This window comes from Marmota marmota, unplaced genomic scaffold (genome assembly GCF_001458135.2).
Source record: "Marmota marmota marmota unplaced genomic scaffold, marMar, whole genome shotgun sequence".
Classification (NCBI taxonomy): domain Eukaryota; kingdom Metazoa; phylum Chordata; class Mammalia; order Rodentia; family Sciuridae; genus Marmota; species Marmota marmota.
Window position 1 is genome coordinate 6843147 of NW_026000211.1, and position 17126 is coordinate 6860272.

Below are 17126 nucleotides of genomic sequence, written 5' to 3' on the forward strand. Positions count from 1 at the left end.
TAGTGGCCGCCCCTCCACTGCCACGCAGGCCCCAAGGCCTCGAGTCCACACCTTTCTCATTTGTTCCTGTGGTCCCAGCTCCTAGCACATACCTAAGGCTGCCATCAAAATTACTTGTTAAGGGAACTGACCATAATAAAGACGTGTATTTTCAAAGTGGTATGAAGTAAAGGCACTGCAAATAGATAGCTCTGTGACTTTCCTGGAAACATCATTCTCAACCAGATATTTAGATTTTCTCCATTTTTTTTTTTTCCTGAGAATTGACAGCCACTCACCTGTCTATTCACCTCCATTCCTTTCGGTGCTGCTGTCCAGACTACCTTCATCCTGTACTACTTGCTTTTTCCACAAGTACCTTCCTCCTATTCATCTTTTATTCCCTTCATGTGACCCTAGAGTTCCAGGTGACTACCCTATTCTGGGCCACCAAGGTAGAAAGGCACAGGCAGTGCCAAAGGAGACCCAAAGTGGAGGGCTAGCCTCAGTGCTGGTTGGGAAGCCATGAGGAAGGCAGAAATATCACACTTTCTCCAAAGGATCATGGATCTCTCCTCACACTGTCACCTGCTTACTTCCAGTTCCCAGCGGCCCTCCATCCACAACCATCCTGGCCTCCTCAAACAAAGTGAAAGGCGGGGATGACATCAGTGTGCTCTGCACTGTCCTAGGGGAGCCTGATGTTGAGGTGGAGTTCAGGTGGATCTTCCCAGGGCAGAAGGTAAGCACCACATCTCAGCCAGCCATTTTAACTCATGGTTTTAAGAACTGCAAGAAACCTATGGGACAATGGTAGGGACCAAAGCCTGTTTTCCTCTAAATTACTTCAGCATATTTCCAAATGAATTTTTTTAAGGACAATAAAAGAGATTGATTCCATTAGGTAAGTCACTCAATGTGCCCTCTTTATATGCAGTTTTTCTTCATTACCTTAATTGAGACAAAAGGGAAAGCAGGAAACTCCCTCTATCTTCAGTCTCCTCTTGTAGGTGTGCCAGGGGCTCTTCTTCACAAGGTTCACTGTACATGCTATGCTCTGGGGCAAGGAGCTTTGAGCAGATATCCACCAACTGGGCATATAAACATGGCCCTGTCCAAAAGGTGCTGTGAGGCCAGAGACCATTTAAAAATAGACTTTCCATAAAAGCAGTTATAGGCATATTTAGGCTTTGTGCATGTTCTGCTTGCAAAAATAAATAGCTCCACTACCAACATGGAATAATCCCTTTATTGCCAGAGGAGATTTGGCCTCTTAAGACATACTCAGTAGCCAGTATACTTCTGGACTAAGGCTGTGATGGGTGGAAAATAAATACCTCCGGAGAATAGTATTTTCTAGCATCCTCGTACTTGATGCTTGTTTTTAAGCAAGTGTTGCCACACTTGGAAGGCATTAATGATTTTTAATAGAGGGCTTTTTTTTTCTTCATTGCTCAGTGATATTTTGTGAGCAGAAAAACTCAACTTAGTAATATATTACCTTTATTAAATGAATTCAGAAACACTATGTTCTTACCACCAAAGTGGACCAAAATATTTCAAAAGTGACCATCTCCTTCTAGAAAGAGGGGTCACATTATCCACAGCATCACTTTATCCATCCTCAGTGCAAACCTCTTCTCCCTGGGGTTTTAAGTCACCTTTGCCTGGCTGTGCTTCTCCCTCTCCTGTGTGTCAGTGCTTGGGAGTTCTTCATTTGCTGAGAGTGCTTGGGTGTCCGACTTTTAAGTTATATTCAGTATATTCCCAAAATGAATTTTTTTAAGGACAATAAAAGGTGGGGAATATGAAGACAGGATCAGCAGGAAATTTTGTTCACGTTTTTATGCTTAATCTTAGTTCCACTTGGAGTTCCAAAAAAAGACATTTTTATACTAAGTAGAAACTTACTCAAGGGCAGAAAGAAATCATCAAACAGTATCCTGAAATTCAGTTCTGCTGGGGGAAAAAAAACCGCAGCCTTAAATGATTATACAGTGTAAAAGCTCTCAGAGCCTCCGAGCTCTGCATACCAAATAGTCTTTTCCAAGCATGTGCTTTGCACTTTGAAAGGAAGCTCAGTGATGTTGGATGCACAGGAGCTGTTTTAGAACAGCCTGCTGCCCTGCTTCAATCTGTGTGGATGTCTTTAAACAGGATGAAAGGCCTGTGGCGATCCAAGACACTTGGAGGCTGATCCACAGGGGACGCGGACACACCACAAGAATCTCCCAGAGCATCATCACAGTTGAAGATTTTGAGACCATTGACGCAGGATATTACATTTGCACTGCTCAGAATCTCCGAGGACAGACTACAGTAGCTACCACTGTTGAGTTTTCCTGACTTGGAAAGTGAAGTATAATGGACTGATGGAAAGCCCATTTGTCTACACAGTTGGCTTTGGGGTTCTTTTTATTAGTGCTTTGCCAGAGGCTGACATCAAGTGCCAAGCCCCAACCCCTGCCTGTGAGTCAGACTCAGACATCCAAACTTCAAGGAAGTCATCCATCTATTAATAGAAGTGTTAACTTTTCTAACAGAAAGCATGTATTTTGAATGCTTACCTACATCCATGTGTTTCTAGTTTTTATACTAAACAAGCATATGTCAATGAGTTTATATAATCATTTCTATTAAATGAGCAAGTTTTTAAAAAACAAGCATTTAGCCCATTTTTCTAAGTGGGCTTGAAGTACATCCAGAATTACTTTGGCAGCAATATTCAGGTCAATACCCAGTATTCTTTGATATAACAGCCACACTACAATTTCAAAATGTGCTTATAGTTTGACTACTTAGCCACAAGTGGCCACTCAAGATTGAAATGTTCAGACATGGCACTTTTTCTCAGTAACTTTAAAGCTAATACGACTTATTGATGAAGGCATTAAAAAAAAAAAAGCCTATTAAAAAAAAAACAAACAAACTGCTGTGCTCAAAAGCACTAATTCTAGTCTATTTGATAAGAACCAGAGCAGGCATTTTTAAAAGTTTAACTTTTAACATAATGTAGACACCATGATTAAGGAAGATATGATTGTCTAGACCCATCTCTGAAAATATTTAGACCATAGCTGTTCCAATTTTATGTTACACAGCAGAAATTCTTAAAACAAGCCAAAATATTTCTCAACACACATCTTTGAATTTAGAAAAGCTTAGCCCTAACTCTAGCTCTGTGAGCCAAATTTCAGCCCATGACAAATTCTGTGGTTGCCTTGGAAATTCCTGTGGAATAGGAGATATGACCTGAACTACTGAGCTGAGAGGGGCTACGCATGGGTAATGCTTTGAAGAGCAAAGTAGGGCAGAGGCTGCAATTCTTACAGTGAATATTCCAGCATTATTTATTTGATCAAAGTAAAATACACTTTCCAACACTACAAACAGCACAACCACAGTTGTTTACACATCCATATTTTAAAGATGTGCCAACATTTTGCATCCTACATGAAACATTTGGTTTGGAAAAAAAAAAATCTTAAAAGTTCTCTTTCTTTTTTCCTATCTTCTCTCCTGTTGTCTCCCATCCTCTGAAGACACGTTAAACTAATTGCTATATGATTTATTTCCCAGACACCTAAATGGTATGGAGGACAGCAGAAAATAGCACAAGATTAACCATGCATAGGGGGTGAATGGCAAACCCAATTTTGGCTAATGTCATTGAGAACAACTTGGAAGCATGAGCAGAGATTCCAGGAGGCGGCAGTGAACCTGCGTTCCCATTCATCTGAAGCAAACATGGATGATTACATACATAACAAACTATTGCAGGTTAAAAATTTCCAACACAATCACTAATGAAAATAACATGCATCATGAATATCAGTTTGCTACGTAGTGTACAGGTAAGGTGATGACTCAAATATCCACCTCTAGTATCCTGAGTCTACAGGGGTTATTTGCATAGTCATCAAATGCAGATTAGTAAATACTGACATCACAATGTTGACACATGCAGAGAGAAGGGAAAAAGCCACAGTTGTCCTTCCACCTTCCCCAAAGTCCTGGAAGTGGGGAAAGTAACAAGTGAATTTTTGAAGAGAAACTCAAACACAACTTGGAGAGTTGTAAAAGCCACATTTTCCACTCATCAGCTGGCCATTCTGCTACCTTCCCAAAGACAGCAGGAGTCCTTAAAGGGTATCCCCAAGAGAGCATTATTCCCAGGCAGTTTGGTTCTAGCAAACACTGCATCACTGGCTTAGTCAAGGTGCCATGTTCACAGACTGCTGAACACTATCTTGGTTCTAGCCAATGACATTCTGTTTTCTCAAAGGTTTCCCAAAATGTGTCAATTCAGATCCAGGCCTTGGTTTATTTGGAAAATAGGTTCAGCACCTTGAAGAGCTGGCTCTGGAAAAGCATATTCCTCTATCCTTGTCCCAGAGAAAAGCAGGTAGGAGGTAGAAGGTTTGCTTTTGTGACTCTGGATGGTGGAGAAAGGACAAAGGGAGAAATGAGGATAATAGGAGAGAAGACAACAGCTTAAATCTGTAAGGAGAACTTAGATCAAGGTAAAAATAAGGCAGAACAATCCATTGCTACTGCCCTTTTTTCTTTATACAGTTTTTTTTTTTTTTTTTAGAAAAATTAGGGTTCTACATTTGCTCATAGCCTGAGAAAATGGATCATAGCATAGTGTGAGGCTGTAAAAAATCTACAGGTCAATCAAGCTAAGTTTCAACTGACAGGGCTGAACATTGAAAAACTGCCAACGTGTTACTCCAAAAAATGATAGGGAGACTATACAGACATCGACAAGTCAAAGCTTTTCCTGTCGCACGCACCCTCTCCCCACCTCGTTACAGGGCTGAGCAGAGTTGGTGGTAGATCATTAAAATTCAAGCAACTATTGCTTTTTCTTTTATGGCTTTTGTTGAAACTTGTACACTATGATTTTCTTAGTCCATACCCAGTTATATTAAGCTTTTGACTTTTAATGTGCAGCAAAGAAGGCTGCCCCAGACACAGGACACTGTTACATCCATTTCATTCACACCCCCTACCCACAGTCAGACCGAAATAAAAAAATCACAAGAAGGTGTCTGTGGTGAAGAACATTATAAAGGTTATAAATCTTTATCTTAATAGGCCCCTGAGAGTTTTTCCCCTTATGCTTAAGTGAAAAAGGCAATGAACAAGATTCTCTCGTTCCTTAAGTGCTCTGTGCAACAATGTCCACGTCGATCCCGCAATCCTTTTTTGGAGGAGTCTTCTGCAACGAGTCCAAAGTGTTCCTCCAGAGTCCCCGTCTCGTAACTAGCCAACTCTGGTGGCAGGTGCTTTCCAGTTATTCTGCAGTAATTCCACATAAGCTAATGTAGCTTTTGCTCCCACAATCACTATTGGGGTCGGTCCTGCAAACCTGCGCCCAGGTGCCTTCAGAGAGTCTGTTGGCTTTCAGAAAGCGTCATCTGGGTGAAACGCTGGGGCTGGGGAAGGAGCCAGAATTCCTTGGTGACTGAAAAGGGATAGCTGAAGACGTGGGGGATCTCTTGGGGCTACACAAGTCCCCATTGTGCAGCTTCCACAGCAGCTCCTCATTCTCCATGGAGAGGCGCTTGTTGACTTTCGACTCCTTCTCCAGCGACTCCTGCAGCACTGCCTGCTCAGTGGAGAGTTGCCTTAAAAACAAAAAAGGGCCAGAAGCCGTGTGGGTCTAAGTTAACAACAACAACAACAGCTTGAAAAAATTTCTTACCATTTACAATCTGAAAGCTACACCAATAAAACAGAACTCTACACATGGCTACAGGTTATTAAGCTGGCTTAGAAATCCAAATATTGAAAGCATAAGCTGAAGCCAAAAAAAATATATTTGGGAGGCAACTTCATAGTAGGCTATGACACTTCTGTGAGAATTTTACATGTTTTCTGACTGTCTGATGTTTAGGGTTATTTTCTCTCTGTCTGAAAGCATTCAGAGTGGTTAGGCGGGGGCTCTGGGAGAAGGCTGTCCACCCAGGTCTGTGTTCAGTTCAGACCACTTTGGTAACAGCATGGACACCTCCGATCCCACTTCCCAGATGATCAGTGCCTCCGAAACTCCCAGCTTCAGTCACGTGACCAGGAGGTCCATGGGGGAATGAGCCAAGACAGTAAGGCTACATCAAGGATGGGAGGGGCTAGGAAAGAATGGGCTGTTTCATTTTTACCTTGAAATTGCCATGTGCTTGTCCATCCGAGCTTTTAATTCCTCATTCTCCTGCTGGAATCGCTTTAATTTGTCAACCAAGGCTGTGTTGTTGTCCACCTTGATGAAAATGAGAATTCCAACAATTATACAGTAATAAAAAACAAACAGAATCCCCTCATTTTTTTCAGGCACATTTCTGATGCAAGCACATTTTGGGGAGACTGAGTTAGGGAAATTTAATAGCATATTGGAATATTTAGACACTGGGACACTGCAGAAAGAATCAATCTACAACAGCAAAACAGAGCATCTAGATTATGTATTTTTGAAAATGGTATGTTTCACTACTGACACATCCAAGTTGAAACTTTGTTTCAAATTCCTCCTGAGAGCTTGTTCCCTGCAGGGTCTTTCCCTTTCAAGGTGGTAAAATAAATACTGCAGCTGAATGGCCAGTGTTTGTCAAAGTTATTACATCTTATGGCGATTTTTGCAAAAATAAAAAAAAAATTCTCACATCTGATGAAACTCCTAGGTCAACAGTTCATAGTTCTTGGTCAAAGAAGTTAATGTTCTTGGACATTAAGAAAGTCTTAAATGCATCTCATGGCGACCCTCTGGCAGTTGCCTCTGCATGGCCAAAGGTACAGTGCAGTGGAGCACAGCACCAAACAGAAGGGGTAACACTGCAGAACCAAGGGGTAGCACTCCCTCTTGGTTCAAGACACATATGTTTTGCTGGTCTGCCAAGGTTAAACCTTCAAGAACAAACTGATCAGCTGAGAGATTAAAAAATAAGTGATTAAATGTCTTCAGGAATCTTAACACAATGGAGAGCCAATTCCATCCAGTTCACTTTTCAAAGGTACGATTTTATTACTTGCTTAAGAGGCAACATCACAGTTTGGTCAGAATTAATCCAAACCTCTGTCATTGCAGTATTATGACTAATCCACTTTGATCCAAGTGCCTGGTTTGGAGCTTTGTTGTCATTTTTTGTTAGTTTTGCAGAACCCAGGGCCACGGGCATGCCAGCAAGCCCTCTACCACTGAGCTATATCCTCAGCGCCCAGTTGCTCCTAAAACATCCTCATATCCAGGAAATGCTCAGCACAATCCATTCAGGTGAAATAACTTTCCAGAAAGTGACTACAGAATAAAAGAAAAAGGAGACCTCAAAATACTTAGTAATTATGAAGGAATTCAAGATGAAAATTAGAGGTGGGAAAACCTGGGCTTAAGAGACTAGGTGGGGACTGGTGTTAAAATATTCTCATCTAAGCCTTCATTTTTATAGAAGAGGAAATTGGTCTTGATAATGATACAGAACTAAGTATTTATCTACTTCTGGTATTAGGGATTGAACCCAGGGGTGCTTTACCATTGGGTTACATCTCCAGTTCTTTTTGTATTTTGAGATAGGGCCTAAATCGCTGAGTCTCACTAAGTTGTGCCCAATCTTGTGATCCTCCTGCCTCAGTTTCCAAGTTGCTGGGACTATAGGCTTGTGCCACCATGCCTGGCCAACAGATCTAGCTACGGACAGAGCTGGTTTTGAAAACCACTGCTTTTTTCCTTAGACAACCTCTTCGAAGACCTGGAACTTGCTATAAGTAAGGTGATGGTGGCTGTGCCCATCACAGCAGCAACCCATCTATTGTGATGCTCCTTGGGTGTGGCGAGAGACAGAAACACCACGGGTCAACAAAAACTGAAATGTGCTGGTACTTTCACAACATAATCGATTTCATTACATATGATTTCTGAAAAGTTCTGTTCTATGAACGGCATAGGAGGCAACAAATTATTAACAGGATTCTCTCTCTCATCATTACCTGCTGTCCAATCTGGTTTAACAGGACGACTGTTGGCAGGAACTGGTATAGCTACTAGGTTGGGCCCATTAACAATCATGAGTTCCTTTCATTTCTTTAATAAAACCAAGATTTCCTGATGATATAAAGTGTCCATATATCCATGTGGGGGCTTAGCCATTACCTTCCTCAAAAGACAAATAATAGTCTCTAAAGAAAACCAAATGAAACCAAACTTGGCCAAATCCCCAAACTCCCAACAAACAAATGCCAAACAGACCAAGAGCGGCCTCCATGCTCCTACTGTCCATGGCTAGTCTGGGTTTGAATGAGGAACTTATTTGACAATGAGTCACCCATAACAGGGGTGGGGGTGAGGGTGGGGGTGGCAAGCAGTGCTTGGAGGCTGGCTCCTTCGAGAGCACAGTACAACAACAACCGGGATCACTTAAGCTGCCTGGCCAAACCTGCCAACTTGGTTAGAGTCCTGGATAGTGGCAGCTGGGTTTCAAGGCTAGGTCAAGTGAACACTGGCCTGCCACTCAAACACAAGAGCACCAGGCAGCTGGGCTTTGTCCTAAAGGCTGCAAACTAAATTCTATTCATATTTCTCACAATGCTTTCTATTTGTCCCAGTGGATTGATCTTATAAAGCAGAATTCTTTTTTCATACTCTAACTTATATGAAGATGAAGAATTTAGATATTTTATGTTATTCCAATGGAATTAATTTACATACCCAACTGTTCTGGACCTGAGAAACCTACCCAGAGTTGGTGGTTATTAATTTTATGTTATCCCAAAACTTTTATTATACAGGTGAAGATTCACAGACCACTGAAACATGAGTCTGATTCATTTGGTTATAGTTTTTCCAAGAACTGAATGCTCCTTTACATATTTCTTGAAAAACAAATATTCTAGAAGGCAACAATGAATCAGCCTTGATCAAACTTGGAAAAGAAAATGAAATTACCTTTTGTATAATGTCCAAATACATCTAAGTATTGGTGAACCAAACTCCATAGTTCTAAGACTCAGAGTTTGATTCCTATTTCGCAGGTATTAATACATTTGGTAAGATCCTGAATCTACTCTCCTGAAAGAAGACCTACCAGTTTCTCCATTTTCATTAACTTGATGTCCTGTTGATGCAGTTTCTCGTTCTTGATCTCCAACACAGCTTTCAGGCTTTCTAGTTCTTGCTCCAGATACATGATCTGAGGGTTCTTCTGGAAAAGACACAGTTCAACATTGTTCTGACTTGTTTCATACAGTCATAGAGTCTCTTTAATATAAAGAATCTTTTAAAGTTAGACATTGGAAAAACAAGTAGCAAGCATTTCCTCCTTCTTTGAGCAATTTTAGAGAAAGAGGTAAAAAAGAAGAATTAAGATCATTTAATCTCAAGGACTGTAGTTGTAATATTGAAAACAAACATTTCACTCAATTATCAGTAACTTCATGCAGAAAAGATATTGGTAGCATCAAAAATGTTACTGGAGCTGGGCTCTGTGGCACATGCCTGTAATCCCAGCGGCTCGGGAGGCTGAGGCAGGAGGATCACAAGTTTAAAGCCAGCCTCAGCAATGGTGAGGTGCTAAGCAACTCAGTGAGACCCTGTCTCTAAATAAAATACAAAATAGGGCTGGGAATGTGACTCAGTGGTTGAGTGCCCCCGAGTTCAATCCCCGATACAAAAAAAAAAAAAAAAAAAAAAAGTTACTGGAACAAGAGTATTGCTTATAATACAAATGGAGCTCTGGCTAGAGATCAGGCAATCTACAAGTCCATTATTAGTGGTGTTTAGAGGGAGAAAAGAGAAAAACAGTTTTAAGAAAAGTCAGTACCAGATCAGGAGTAAAAGGCAGTTCACTTATAGGGCTCTCTGGAGAAACAGTAATCATGTCCTGAGTCTTTGAATTTTTTCTTCTGATAGTATTGGCTTGGCCCTACTTCTAGGGTGGCCATAACACTATCATTTTGTATCCTGACATCCCATCAACTACCTGGCACATAGCACATAAAATTCTTCCCAAAATAAACAGTCATTAGGGGAAACATCCAGAGATCAAACCACCAGGATGGACCCCACACCACCCCATACCCTACTGTTTGCTTTATCGATAGAAATTCAACTGAACCATTCAAAATCTGTGATATTAATTAACAGAATAATATTAATCAGATCTTTAACAAAAGACTTTTTTTGTTAAAGATTCAAGATTCAGTAGTTGGGATGATCAAAATTACCCTATGGGGCACTATTCCCATTCTGGACCAATCCTGGGAGAATCAGGGAATAGGTCTTAGGGATTACTTAATCCCAGCCTCCAAAGCTTTACTTCACAGAACGAGGAAACACGTTCTGCAAGTCAAGTGACTCACTCAGAAAAGATCTGAACAGGGATTGACACTTGGATCTTCAAAACTAAGCTCTTAAATTTTATATTATACAATCTTTATACACATAACTTTTTTGCCCAGAAAATAACAAATCCCATCTCATCTCCCTCCAACCCCTATAGTACTGGGGATTTAAACCAGGGGCTCTTTACCACTCTGGCACATCCCCAACCCTTTTTAGTTTTAAAGATAGGAATCTCGTTAAGTTGCCCAGGCTGGCCTCCAGGAACTTGCCATCCTCCTGCGTCAGCCTCCCCAGTGACGAGGATTACAGGTGGCTTGGCAACAGATTTTAAGTGGCACAAAGCTTTGTTTCTGCAATCCCAGAGCACAAATACTTGTAATGGAAACAGTGGTACTAAGAGCAGCAAGGACCAAAAAAAAAAAAAAAAATCCGCTTTTTAAATTAAAAATAAAGGAAAGGGCAGGGGAGTAGGGATAACACACTATAAGAGAAAGGTGAGCTTTCAAGATAAATTCATGTTTCAAAAGTAATGGTTTATCTATACAAAGAAACATCATTTACTCATAAAGGGAAATGAAGTTAAGTACTGGCATGTGCTCCCACATGGACAAACCCGAGAACATCATGCCAAGAGAAGAAGTCAATCACAAAAGGCCACACACTACTGATCAAATGTCCACAACAAGCAAATCCATAGACATGAAAGGCTGCCTGGCTGCTTAGTGCAGGAGGTTTGGGGGAAAATGGGGAGTGATGGCTAATGGGTCAGGGATACTATTTGAAGTGATAAAAATGTTCTGTAATTAGACAGTGGTGAGTGATGCATAATGAATATCCTAGAAAATAAACTGGAAATTTAAAAAGGGGAACTTTGTAATAAATCATATTACAATCATTATTTTTTTTAAAAAGATGGTTTTCACATAAAACCCTGACCCTGATAATTTCCTGTAGGTATTTGCTCAGACCACCCTGAATATATTAACTTTCTTTCTGTCAGCTTTTAGAATGTAAAAAGAAAGGAGATACCAGTAAACAAAGAGAAGCTGTTTTACATTTAAAAAAAAAAAAAACCAAACTGCAAGACATCAAGAGGATTCCAAATTTGCATTAATTCTCTGGCTGCTGAACACTGAATCTGAGAGGCAACTCAGATTCAGTTTTTCAGAAGAAAAACTCAGTAGTGATAGATAGCACACAACTTACCAAATTTGCCTTCTCCCTGGATATTCTTTTTTGCTCTTCTGATTTCAGCTTTTCATTTAAAGCATCGTTTTCACTCTTCAGATCATTGATTTGTTTCTAAAAGACAAACAATGACATGTAGGATGTCAGTTAATCAACATCTAGCAGAAAACAGAGCGAAGGTACACAGGGACATATCCAAACCACAGACATCCAGAATGATGGCTTTTTGTTTGGAGGAGGATATTGAGATTCACCCACCTCTAGTGATTCCTGCTTCTCATAAAGTAAATCCTCAAGCATTTTCTTTTCCATTTCATGGCTCTTCTTGATTTCTGAAAATGAGATTTTTTTTTTTAAGGCAATAACATTCTGTGATTGCTGCATTCCACAGTTGCTGAAGCATACAGAAGTATGAGCTCGTCATGAAGTTATAACGGGGCTACTTTACATCTGCATGATGCCTTCACATAAATTAAGCAACCTGTTCTCAGAATGGCTTTATGAGGTGGGTAGGGCACTGAGACCCACAGAGCCAAGAGACTTTAGAAAGCACAGAATAGAGGGCAGGGTCTCAAAACAAGGGTTGCGGACTCTAGGTCTGGAGCCCTGTGTTCTTTTCAATGTGCACTTCCTCAACACAATAGCCTACTAAGATTAAGCTTGTTTCCAGCACAAAGATGGAAAAACAATGTTTATTAAATGTCTGCTTTGAGCCAGTCACCTTCACCTATCGTCATCTCTGACCTCACGCAGCTCTATTTTTCTGATGAGAAAAGTCCTTGCTCAAAGTCACACAGCCAATTCCCACCACGTGTGTGTGTGTGTGTGTGTGTGTGCTCCTCCCCAAGATGCCCCTGGCTGGTGTGAAGACTCCAGCCACACTGTCAAGTTCTGAAAGAAAGTGCTTCTTGTTCTTTTCCTTCAACCTCAATCTTTCCAGTGATGACAGGAGAGATAATAACAAAGGCTTCTTTCTTGATCCAGTGAGCGCCGCCTACATTTCACAGCAGTGCTGGTGTGCAAGGCAGGTACTGTGGCTCCTTCACTGTGGCATGATATAAAACTGATGCCTTCAACTTCCCAGGAGCATAAAATAGCACCCAGCTACAACAACCAACACCAAAAAGGCCTTTAAAATCTCTAAAAGTTCATACTGCTTCCTAAAAGACTGGCCTTTATAACAAATGCTTATTTGTATCCTTAGGGAGAAAGGGCCTCCATTAACAATGAACAATATAAAAAGAAACCAAGAACACCCCAAGATGAATACCACAGGGCATTCTCTGGAGGGGAAAGTATGAATCATTTCTGCTTAAAGAAATGTCATGTTTTTCCATTATCTCATTTTTAAATAGCAAATAACATCCTTGCCTGAAAGGGAGTTTTCATAGGCCTTCTTTAGCAATTCCACTTTCTCCGAGTGGTTAGCTTCAATTTCCAGCTTAGCGGTTTCATGGGCGGCATTTAAGTTGTCGAACTATAAGAAACAAACAAAACAGTTTCCTGGTAAAACCCAAAGTTCTACGTTGAATAAACAAGCAGCGACATTCGGTGACTTCATACAAAGTGGCTCCAGAGCTTAAGGGCTGCCTAAGCCAAGGAAAGACCACGTGAAGAACGGCTCAGTGTGCATTTACTGCTCTACTCCTGTCCCCAGGGCCCTCTGGTAGCAATGGCAGAGTCCATCCAAAGGATGCTTCACAATGACAGTGATAGGTGGCCCTGTCACACTAACCACCACATCCTCAGCCCCTAGCACAGGACTGGCATGTACAGTAGACACTGTGTAAATACTTGCTAAATGAAAAATTAAGCGAAAAGAGGTTTACAATATCCTAGTCAGTGGGAAAAAAATGGGTTAGAGAAGAGGAGGTGAGGGGGAACGGGAGTGGAAGGAAGGAGGAGGAGGGGGACAAAATTCGAACAAACACCAGTATGCTTCCAAATCTAGGTACTTGGATAAAGGCCTGTTTTAGCCAGGAATGATGGCACATCCCTGTAATCCCAGTGGCTTGGGAGGCTGAGGCAGGAGGATCACAAGTTCAAAGCCAGCCTCAGCAAAAGCAAGGTGCTAAGCAACTCAGTGAGACCCTGTCTCTAGATAAAACAGAGCTGGGGATGTGGCTCAGTGGTTGAGTGCCCCTGAGTATCAATCACCTGCATCCCACCCCTGACCAAAAAAAAAAAAGAAAGGCTATTTTAAATTTTATCTTTTCCTTCTTTCTTTTTCTTCCCTTCTCTAACTCAGCATATATACATTGCTTTGATCATAAGAAAAATTCAATTAAGACAATTTCTTTTAACCTATTCAACTAAAAGACCAAGGGAAACTCCTCGAGAGGTATGAACAGAGATTGAAGCTCAGCACACTCCCTCCAGCAGGGCACAGACCTGCTCTTGCAGCTGGATTTTATACTTCTCTGCTTCTTCAATGTAAATGTTCTGGAGCTTTTCACACTCTCCAGTGTAAAACTCCTTCAGCCGATTCTCCAGTTCTGCTTGGTCCGTCTGGTGCTGCTGGTTAAGCTTCTGGACAAATCCTTCATAGGCTGTTTGTAACTCATTCCTCGCTTTTTCTAATTTCTCACAGGTTGTCGAAGCAGCAACTAAAAGGAGATGGAAAAGAAAGGGAAAGTTGCCGCTGAATTTGTTGAATGTCCTAAATTCACAGTGTTCACAACCCCTGATGGTGACTCCAGAGGCGTACACAGTAAAGTCTCACTCCTCTGGTGACCAGTCCTAGTTTGCATCTTGAATGTCCCCAAAGGCCCATGAAGGCTTGGTCTCCAGCCCTGATGCTATTGGACGGTGGTGATTGTGGTGATTGGGAGGTCTTAGGTCACTGGGGCATGCCTTGAAGTGGATGGCGGGACCCAAGGCCCTTTCCTCCTCCTCTTTCATATCCCAGCCATGAGGCAAATGGTTTGCTCTGCCACATACTCCCTCCCCTCCCCACCAGGCTACACTGCCTCACCACAGGCCCAAAGCAACGAGGCCAATCCACCACGGGCTGAAACCTCCAAAACTAAGTCAAAACAAGTCTTTTTTCCTTCATAACTGGATTATTTCAAGTGTTTTCATTACAGAACCGAAAGCTGGCTAACAAAACCAGATTTTCAAGCATAATAGTGTATAACTGAACTATAAAAAGGAACAAAAGGGAATGATATCTGGAAGAAACAACAACAACAGACAACCATAAGACGCCCCAAAAGACTGACTACCAAGTGGTATGAGAAGAGCTGGGTTCCCGAGTAAAGATCACTCTTTTCTGTGATGACCAGTCTGGGCAATGGCCATAAAGAGAAGAGCCCACATTGGCCAAAGTATGTATGTATTGCTTTTCTTTATTTTGTTTTGTGATGCTATGCTGGGGAAGAAACTCAGGGCCTTGTGCATGCTCTGCAAATGCTCTAGATCACTGGCCACACCCTCAGCCTTTCTCTGGCCAAAGTATTTCTGATGACAGGTAACTCCACTTAGACCAGCCAGGGTTAGAAGCTAAGACACAGAAGGAGCAGCAGCAATCACACAAAAGAAACAAATGGACTTTTAACTTATACTGAATTTGAGTTGATGGCAATTTGCTATTTCAAAAATATAAGTGTAAAAACAAAATATCAGAATATACTAAACACAAATCACATAAAAACCTTAAGAATAAAGTACTACCTTTTAAAAGCTCTAATATCAAATAAATATACTGAAAGGTTAGCATATTTTTAAAAAGCAAAGTAATATGATAAACACAATTTTAATGTGAGACATTTACCTTTTCCCTATCACTATTAAAAAGAGGACTACGCACAATATAATACATTGTATAACACAGAGGTACCTATTTACACACTCTAGTAAATCCTAGAAGATCTCAAATGTCTCAGGAAGCCTGACTTCAAGATTTCCCAGCCTTCCTTCACCACTGAATAAAAACAGGTAAACAGAACATCAGCGGGTTTTTTTTTTTTTTTTTTTTTTTTTTGTTGTTACTGGGGTTTGAACTCAGGGGCACTCGACCACTGAGCTACATCCCCAGCCCTATTTTGTATTTTATTTAGAGTCAGATCTCACTGAGTTGTTTAGCACATTACTTTTGATGAGGCTGGCTCTGAACTCTCAATCCTCCTGCCTTAGCCTCCAGAGCCGCTGGGATTATAGACCTGTGCCACCATGCGCAGCTGGTTTGTATTTTGAATACTGCACAGTGCCCACAGATTAACACAAAACAGTCACTGGTAAATCTGTTGAATTAATCCTTACCTTTCTTTTGGTTTAAAAAAATACCTTTTAGGAATTATGAAAAAAAAACTGTTTTAGGGCAAAGAAAAGAATATTTTAGATCAATCATTATTCTACCTAAAGAATGTGAAATTGGCTGGTTTCTGGGATGAACTTCTTATAATGGTATAGACTTGTTTCTCCAGGAATTTGCCACGTGGTGGTAAAACTAACCAAAGTCTTTTGTCCCAAATCAGAATTCTTTCAGAGGAAAAGGAGGGCATGTTAAAGTAGTGGCCAAGAATAATGTCTACCAAAGAGAACCCTTAAATAAATCCATAAATATTTACTGAAGAGGTGCTATAGTTTAGATTTAAGTGTCCCCCCCAAGAATCCATGAGGTACCACTTTAGCCCCCAGCTAGGTGCTATTGAGAAGTAGGGGAACCTCTTGGAAGTTTGGACTTAACAGGAGGTCATTAGGTCACTGGGGTGTGCTCTGTGCTCTAGAAGGGAACTATGGGACCCCAGCGTCTTCCTCTCTCATTCCCCAGTCACGAAATGGTTTTTGCTCTGCCATGACATATGGCCTCACTCAGAGCAACAGAGCCAACAAATCATGGACTGAAACCTCTAAAACTGGGAGCCAAAATAACCTTTTTCTCTTTCTAAGTTGGTTATCTCAGGTATTTGACCAAGTGCTCGAGAGCTATCTCACACAAGGGGAAAGGAACGTTCGATGAGACAGAAAAGCAACTTGGTGACTGACACAGAACAGGGGTCTATACTTGTTGAACCCTGAGATCCTATGAGAACCCAATTCCTAAATGTACAAATAAAGGAACTAACACAGGGAGGGTAAATACTTTGCCCATAGGCACAGTGCCGGTAAATGGCAGAGGGCTGGATTTGGGCAAGCAGCCTAGATTCTGATTCAATCTGTGCCAGAGACTGTGCTCCTCCTACCCTACCCAAGCTGCCTCTTGTTCCAAGAGCTGGTGGGGAACAGGATGGCGCCTGTCCCAGGAGGCTCCTAGTCTAAGAAGATACAGATACAAGAAGCAGCAATATTGGGCTACACCTAGAGTTCCAGTGAGTGGCACCCAAGTGAGTTCCCATCCAGTCGGAGCTAGGGGGAACCAGGTTTGGTCAGATTTTTAATATATTTTTAAAAAAATTGTGGTAAAATTGACAAAACATAAAATTTACTGGTACAATTCAATGGCATTAAGTACATTCACATTGCTGTGCAACTGTCAGCACCATCCATCTCCAGAGCTTTTCTCTCCATGTCCCCCCCCCAGACTAAAAATACATATCAATTGATAACTCTTCCCACCCTGCCCCAGCCTCTGGAAACCACCATTTCACTTTCATTCTCCAGACTGAGCCTGCTCCAGGAACCTCCCATG

At 41.3% G+C, this 17126-nt stretch overlaps 2 protein-coding genes across 6 annotated transcripts in view; one reads left to right on the plus strand and one right to left on the minus strand.

The window, feature by feature from the left end:
- Pdgfrl (platelet derived growth factor receptor like) overlaps positions 1 to 2642 on the plus strand; it is a 45666-nt gene extending 43024 nt beyond the window's left edge. The window contains exons 5-6 of the mRNA XM_015486067.2: positions 582 to 721; positions 2137 to 2642. Of these exons, the coding sequence (XP_015341553.1) occupies positions 582 to 721; positions 2137 to 2325 (329 nt within the window). The 3' untranslated portion in view covers positions 2326 to 2642. The remainder of the gene's footprint in view (positions 1 to 581; positions 722 to 2136) is intronic.
- A 660-nt stretch (positions 2643 to 3302) lies between these two features.
- The window catches only part of Mtus1 (microtubule associated scaffold protein 1), a 143834-nt gene continuing 130010 nt past the window's right edge, over positions 3303 to 17126 (minus strand). For 4 of the 5 annotated variants that reach the window (XM_048791827.1, XM_015486064.2, XM_015486066.2 and 1 more), the window contains 7 exons: positions 13889 to 14103; positions 12869 to 12974; positions 11756 to 11829; positions 11516 to 11611; positions 9054 to 9170; positions 6144 to 6241; positions 3303 to 5612 (listed from right to left, as the gene is read on the minus strand). In XM_048791827.1, coding sequence (XP_048647784.1) covers positions 5399 to 5612; positions 6144 to 6241; positions 9054 to 9170; positions 11516 to 11611; positions 11756 to 11829; positions 12869 to 12974; positions 13889 to 14103 — 920 coding nt within the window. In that variant the 3' untranslated portion in view covers positions 3303 to 5398. The remainder of the gene's footprint in view (positions 5613 to 6143; positions 6242 to 9053; positions 9171 to 11515; positions 11612 to 11755; positions 11830 to 12868; positions 12975 to 13888; positions 14104 to 17126) is intronic. The other variant, XM_015486065.2, reaches the window with a different exon arrangement.